Raw genomic sequence first — 7,241 nt, 5'->3', positions numbered from 1 at the left:
TGAAAGAGATTGGGAGAGGCTTCTTTTGTGACCTTTTTGAGTGCTTGGCTCCACAATGCAAGGTCCGTAAGCCCCGTTAAGCCATGTTTAAGGATCTTACACACTCCCGATGAGTATGCAACATTGTTTTATCGGTTTGGTTCATTACTTACCACAGTTTTAGGTTAAGGAAGTCTAGATATACGAACTTTTCAATTGATGATTTCTCATTAGAATAGCGAGTTGTATAGTAATTACCTAACGTAAGCCCTAGTACACAATGGTTAATTGAGTCGACCGGTTTTACTTGTTGACTTTAGTTGACTTTGACTTGACCGGAAATTGACGGTTGTCACAGTGGCGTTGGACGTCATTACTGGAATGTTTACATTTATCATTCTGACAATTATTTTATGGCATGCTTATGTTTATGCTTATGATAGATACCTTCTTAGTGAATTCCTTGCCCGCCCTTGTATTTTTCGACTTGGTGTGAGTTGGTCCTTTGTATCTCAGTCTTTTAGTAGGGGTTTCGATATGACCCTTGGAGAGATGGAGTGTCTGTTGCAGGTTTCTGTCGCCAACGAACACGAGATTTCTGCGTCGAGTTTTTTTCGGGATTGTGTTTTGAAGATTTTTGGGGTGCTTTACACGATTGATCGGATCCCTATTCCCATGGGAGATGTGTGTTTTATTGTAGGGATAGACTGACTGAGTAGATTCGGGGCTATGATCGATTGTGAGGGTCAGCGGGTGATAGTTTGAACCCCAAGTGGGGGAGAACTTGTTATTTATGGAGATGGTACCAGATTGGGATCAACTTTTTATTCTGCTGCCAGAGCTCGACAGTATATTCAGCACGGGTGTATGGGTTATCTTGCATATGTGGTTGATGCTTGAGTTGGGAAGCAGGCTTCGGTTTCGGATGTACTTATTTTTATAGTTTTTGTACGATTTGACTGATTTTTCATATATATTGGAACACCTAATCTTTTTTATCATAGACTAATAAATATTACATATTAAGTTTATTATATTTAACGTTCGTTATGTTTAGTGATTAGCGATCGGTGACAACTTTTTTTGTGATTGTCACGTCTTCAAGCTTCATCAAAACACTCAAATAAGCCCTGGTGTCCTCTTAACAATTGCCCGGGTTTTTAGTTTTTAGATTTTTGCGATTAATTCCTCCAAACTTCGAACTTCACTTCTACATTTCCTTAGGCTTTAAAACCACCAATCTTAGTATGGGAAATGCATAATCAAAACTAGGGAGTTACAATTAAAAAACTCCAAAACGTGAAACCTCAAATAAATAATTTGGTAAGTGCATTTGCCAAAATGCCCAAATCATGAATCAAGTGTTACAAAAAGTAGCCATGTTTATTTCTTACTACAAACTAAAACGTACTTTTGTTAGTTTTTCCCTTATATAACTTTTCGTTGTGCACATGTTAGAGGTCATCTAAGTGACTCTTCATCCTATGGAGACTTAAACTAATTCTAATGACATTTATATAGTATGTTGTTGTATATGTATTCTCTTATATAGCATTTGATATGTGAGACTGGATTGAACAATACTTGAGAGGACTTGTCATTTGGAAAATCTAGAATGTGACAGAACACGATGTAAAATTACCATGTTATCCTCACAAGTTCTACATAATATATATATATATATATATATATATATATATATATATATATATATATATATATATATATATTCATTAACCTCAATCTCCATAGCATCATACGATAGACATGTTTGATACCTCCACATCTTCATCCCACTTAATCACTTCTACATTCCTCCATGAAAGAAGTGATCAACCACAAATCAACATTTTACGGTTCTACCAAAGTGTTTAAGGGCGTGTTCGATAAAACTAATTGAAAGTTTGTAGCTAGAAGCTGTAACTTTTATTTGTATATGATTGTTCAACGAAAATAGTCGGAAGCTTTTAAAACATGTAAAAATACGTATCTAAAATACATCATTATTTTAAGGAAGGGTAATTAAGTCAAATTATAAAATTATAAAAAAGTTTTTGTTAAACGCTACTTGAAGTAGCTTTTTGTTGTAATTAAAAGCTAAAAGCTCTTACTGCCGAACAAAGCTTTTTTTCGACCTTTTTCTTAATAGCTAAAAGTTAGATGTTTTTAAAAGTTGTGTGTCGAACACACCCTAAAGCTCGTGAACGTATCTCTAATTTTAGGCTCAACTTACATACTCAAAAACTCGATAAGGCTCTGCATATCAAAGATAAGTTAGAACAAAATTTCTTACAAACCCCTTATGTTGTTACTCATTTTAATTAAAGTTTCTATGATCATCGGGAATGATATTCCATATAATAAAATAGCAAGATTCAGAACAAGTCGATTTTGTTTCATGTGGGATTGTTTGACATACAAATGTATGGGAAGAGTAAGATGGGGTTGAGGACTTTAGTTTTGAGTCTATCAGATTAAGGTTTGTACAACCTTATTAAGCACCATTAATGTTGAATATTCAATAGTTATTCAAAAAGAATTTTGTCATATTGGTTGTGTATGTTAGGTTGCGTTTTATTAATTTTAAGCAGATGATAGGAAATGGTATTGATGGAGGAAGATTTGATGTCATCAATCTACGAAAAAAATGTGTTATGAACGAGAAGAGACCATACGAGAGGGCTAGGGTAGATGAGATTTTTGGATGAGATTAAAATTTAAGAAAATAGTCCCATTTGGCATGCTCAACATCCGATCATGTTCTGTACATTCCAAACTCTATTTGAAATAGACTTATTTTGTTTGTTTATGTAAACGCTATAGAGAAATTAAATATTTTGCTAACTTTTGTTCCTACAAATCCTCATATCCAATTAAATAGGAGGATATTTAATTTCTCAATACTTAAACCTTAGATTATAGTATCATATTTGTCAAATTGATTGAAATTAGATCGTTACTCTCCTACCCCATCCAAACTAACCCTTCTCTTTAGCCTTAAAAAATATGGTATCGTATCAATTTATTAAATAAGGTTCAACCATTAACTAGTCCATTAACTTTTTTTTAATAATTCTTTATGTAGAAAATGCAAACAATAAAAACATTAAAGGTGCAAAAAAAAAAAAAAAAAAAAAAAAAAAAAAAAAAAAAAAAATCAAAAGACTAGAATAAAACAAGCACTAGCAACCTAATATCTTTAGGTGTGGCCAACTGTGAGCTTTTTTCTTCCCATTCTTGAATGTCTTACAATTCTCGACATGACTCTTTCCATTCCTCCGTTTTTGCTTCGGATTCAGTGTTTCAGATCTCTTCTGTTCATACATACAACCAACGATAACAAAAAAAAACGTATATATTGAAATTCCACTTCAAGTCCTTTTGCTTCATCAAATTACACAATGAGTCCTTAAACAATAAACATACCTGTAATTCACCACCAGTGCTAATGGGTAGAACATCAGAAGCTACACGCTTGCATTTTGGCTTAGGATTGTTGAAAACCGGGTATGAAGAAATCGGTAATTCCCGTGTCCCTGGAATCGCTGATGCTGTTGTTGATGTGCGTGATGTTCTTCGTGTTTCAATCTCTAAAGAAAGCTGAAATAATCCCCAAAAGAGAAGATAAATTTTCATCTTTGATTATGATCAGAAAAAGAAAATAATATTACCTGAATAAGACGATCTTCAAGGGACTCAATCCTATCTAGCAAATAGCTTTTGTTGTTGACATCCGCAATAGTTTCATTCAATGGAACACATTCGCTGTTCTTTCTCCCAAATTTAAAAATATATCGCCATCTTGATAAATTAGGGTGCTTTCTGATATGCTTCATCTACACATATATAACAAAAAGAATTTCATTAAACTCTCGAATTTAAACAAAAATAGAATTTTGATTTGAGAAATGTGGAAATCAAGCTCACGAAAGAATCCATGCGATCGGGTTTTGAAAGAAGAGGTAGTGCGGAGTGAGACTGCAACTGATCGTCCATTTTTACCATTTTTTTTTACAGTCTCGTAGAACTGTTAATACACATGCATGTGTATCTATTTATAAACTTATGTGCCTTCATATTCGGGAAGTCATACAAGTTTATTTGGAACTGTTAAAAGTAACCCTTTCCCTTTTTTATCTGTTGACTCAACAAAATGCATGGAGTTTTTTATGGCAAAGTTAATTACTCAGTCAAAAGAATTAATCAAAGGTTTATGTGAATTTATTTAGGCACATGCGTTGTTTTAGGGATGTAAAAATAAAAGATAAAAACGTAAAAAGGTAAATCATGTTAAGGATGTTGGAACATGTGGTGTACAAGTTTTAATGCACAAGGTACAAGTTATCATAAAACATGATAACACTAGATTTCAAGAAAAACCCATGAAGCATAAAAGAAAATTAATAAATAATTTGGTACAATAAATGTTAAAAATGATAGGTTTTAATTTTAACCCAAACTGGATCTTGTGACTTCATAGGCTAGAAAGCAAGCAGCATTAGCAGGGACACTTCGTGCCATTGCAGGTCCAAAACCTTTATACAAACCGCTAACTCCTTCGGATTTAAGAATCTTTTTGAAAGCATCAATTGCTCCAGAATATTTAGGGTTCTTATAATCATCGATCTGGATCACACTCTTGACGACATCAGCAGGGTAAACGGAAATCCAAAACGCACCTCCGGCTAACCCTCCGGCCATCATCAGGGAGCCTCTGCCTAACCCGGAAGTATCAGTTCCACCGGCGAGATATTGTTTTAGAGCTTCATAGATACCAAACATGGTGGCGTTTCCAGGGACTTCACGAGCAAATGTGGGAAACATTCCTTTGTATAAACCTCTTACCCCTCCTTCAGACCTTAACACTTGCTTAGCCACGTCCATTGGACCACTGTACTTCAACGCCGCCGTCGCGGCTGCACCACCTTCTGCCACCGACGCACCTGCACCTTGTGCCTGCAATCTAAATTCAAGAAACAGGTTGCGTCATAAACTAACGTGAACTTTGTAGAGCTTCATTTACTCTTTCGTAAACAGACCTGCATTTAATTAACTCAGTTGGGGTTGCCAAGAAGGAGACGGCAAAACCAGCACCGGCTCCGGCGATGGTCTGTTGTTTCACGGTCAATGGTGCACCGGGTTCGGACCTTAAAATGGCCTCCATTTTTCCCCTAACTGAGAACAACACCGCATTGAAGACTGCCACCGTGGCAAGTGGGGCTCCCATACCTTTGTATAGACCTCCTGCACCTTCAGCTGCCAAGGTTTTTTTAACAGCATCAATGGCGCCGGAGTATTGGGGGAGTTGACCCGGTGGTGGAGTCGGTTGACTTTGGAGCTTCACCTTGATGGTATCAAAAGGGTGTCCGACCACCAACTGGGCTACACCTCCTACCGTTCCGGCGGCTAAGTCCTTTGCAACGTCACCCATCTGTAAATTTATCGAATTGGGTAACCAATTTTTGTCCATACAACCTCAAGATTTAAACTTTACCTTTTTGTTCATCAATGTAACACCAAATTGAGATATTTAATGCAAAAAAAAAAAGAGATTAAGGCGATTGTTCATGGTTCTTGAAATAAAAATCATACCTTTACAGATTATTTGATAAACCCACTCGAGATTGATCGAAGAAAGTTAAAATTGAGCAAATCTTGCTCCTATACCTCGAACGATTCTACCTGAAAGTTATAACGAAAACAATGTTGATAGGCATTCAGAAACAGTGCCCATTCTCGATTCAATCGACACAAGAAAGAGTGAAAAACGTAAAAAGAATGGAAAATACCAAACCGATGTTAGTTATTGGTGAGTTCCCATTAGCTTTTGAGGCATGAATCTTGAAAAGTGGAATCTTTTTTGACGAATATGGAGAGATGATGGTAATAGAAACAGAAGTGGGCAAAAGGGTTTGTGGGGAATTGAAATCTTGAATATTTGAGAACCACAAAGAGGGATATGGACAAGATAGGATTGCGTTGGTGTGAGTTGGAACACACAGACACATATATACGGAAGGAGATGAGAAATGAACCTGTAGAGAATACAGAAGAATTGAGGACCAGATTCACCGATTAATCTCCCTCTCACCAAAAAATTGCTAAATTTTGGCGCAATTGTTTGGTGGGGAGTGGCCATCGAAAGGCAAGCAAACACCAAAGATTCGTCAGAATGTGGCAAACATTGGTGAGTGCGAAATTACCAACTTCTCCACAACAAATTAATATACTAGATATTGTCTTATAGTATTTTAAATTAAAACATTATATTATGTTTTTAACCAAGTCTCATTTTATTAACAGTCATTGTTTGTTTCTCCCATGATCATTAAGATGGCATTCACATCGATTTTAATGTGAACTTTTTGTCTATTTATCTTTGTTACAACTATTTTGGATTGGACATTTTATATAAGTAAAGTAAATAAATCTTTTATTATGAATGCTGACGTGTGATTTGATGGAAAATGGAGATGAAGAAGTAGACAAAAGTATACATAGATGAAGGATATAAATATCATCGCTAACTTTTGAGATGCTATTTCAACCTTGTATAGTTGTATGAAAGTTTTGAGTTTCTACGTCATTGTTGCTTTTGAGATATGCGTGGTTGGTCTTCTAGCTCGCCAAATTAACTAAAACACATAATATATTATATTTCCGTGCGTTGGCGATTTTTTTTTTTTTTTCTTTAAGCAATTGCTTTGATTTCGATGATTCAAATTATAGAATATGCGGTTTTGTATGCTTTTGAATAGCTCTCGTATGTTCTCTTCCAATGCACCTGAAATTTTTGCAATAGAATCATAATTATGGATTAATCTCGTTACGGATTACCTAACAGTATAGTCGATATAAAATTTGTATTATAAAAGTATAATTTAGAGCTAAATGCAAAATAGTAGCAACATACTTTTCATTTTATCCTTATTATGTCATTGTACTTTTGTTTGCTTATTATAACATTCTACTTTCAAATAATTTTTTATTTACACATAGTAATTTGACATTGTTGGCCATTACAAACTAGGATGTGAAATTTGTCGATGAAACAGTAATTTGTGAGCATATTTAAATTTATGTGAACATGAATTGGTGATCTTTGGTGAACATGTTTTATTCATGAAAAATTTTTTTTGTATACATTTTATTCAAAGTATAATGTCTTAATAAAAAGAACTAGAAGTACAATGTTGTAATAAGAAAATGAAAGCTTGATGTTATAAATATAAACATTGGTAAAAAATCAAGTTGTCTAAGTA

General features: G+C 34.7%; 2 protein-coding genes across 3 annotated transcripts; both read right to left on the bottom strand.

The window, feature by feature from the left end:
* Positions 1–3,020: 3,020 nt before the first annotated feature.
* On the bottom strand, positions 3,021–4,132 carry MSP2 (microspore-specific promoter 2). The gene is made up of 4 exons (XM_079029483.1): positions 3,907–4,132; positions 3,651–3,815; positions 3,406–3,579; positions 3,021–3,293 (listed from the first exon to the last, which is right to left on the bottom strand). Exons 1-4 carry the CDS (start codon positions 3,982–3,984, stop codon positions 3,162–3,164), a joined length of 549 nt encoding a protein of 182 aa, XP_078885609.1. The 5' UTR covers positions 3,985–4,132; the 3' UTR covers positions 3,021–3,161.
* Positions 4,133–4,346: 214 nt separating this feature from the next.
* On the bottom strand, positions 4,347–6,073 carry BOU (Mitochondrial substrate carrier family protein). 2 transcript variants are annotated; one of them, XM_079029481.1, is made up of 4 exons: positions 5,769–6,073; positions 5,572–5,661; positions 5,019–5,410; positions 4,347–4,942 (listed from the first exon to the last, which is right to left on the bottom strand). In XM_079029481.1, the coding sequence occupies exons 3-4, from the start codon at positions 5,408–5,410 to the stop codon at positions 4,429–4,431; spliced, it is 906 nt and encodes a 301-aa protein (XP_078885607.1). In that variant the 5' UTR covers positions 5,572–5,661; positions 5,769–6,073; the 3' UTR covers positions 4,347–4,428. The 2 variants fall into 2 exon arrangements, with proteins under 2 accessions (XP_078885607.1, XP_078885608.1); XM_079029482.1 differs by having other exon boundaries at positions 5,774–6,073.
* Between the last annotated feature and the right edge of the window lie 1,168 nt (positions 6,074–7,241).

Source organism: Lactuca serriola, chromosome 3, assembly GCF_051521515.1.
Source record: "Lactuca serriola cultivar US96UC23 chromosome 3, Lser_US96UC23_V15, whole genome shotgun sequence".
NCBI lineage: Eukaryota > Viridiplantae > Streptophyta > Magnoliopsida > Asterales > Asteraceae > Lactuca > Lactuca serriola.
The sequence above is the reverse complement of the archived record's forward strand: the minus strand, read 5'-3'. Positions and strand labels throughout refer to the sequence as shown.

Coding starts and splice junctions, on each gene's coding strand:
- MSP2 (XM_079029483.1), bottom strand. CDS start 3,984: ATGGTAAAAATGGACGATCAGTTGCAGTCTCACTCCGCACTACCTCTT. Junction 3,816..3,906: donor CCGATCGCATGGATTCTTTC/GTGAGCTTGATT, acceptor ATATATGTGTAG/ATGAAGCATATCAGAAAGCA. Junction 3,580..3,650: donor TTGAAGATCGTCTTATTCAG/GTAATATTATTT, acceptor GGATTATTTCAG/CTTTCTTTAGAGATTGAAAC.
- BOU (XM_079029481.1), bottom strand. CDS start 5,410: ATGGGTGACGTTGCAAAGGACTTAGCCGCCGGAACGGTAGGAGGTGTA. Junction 4,943..5,018: donor ACTGAGTTAATTAAATGCAG/GTCTGTTTACGA, acceptor TCTTGAATTTAG/ATTGCAGGCACAAGGTGCAG.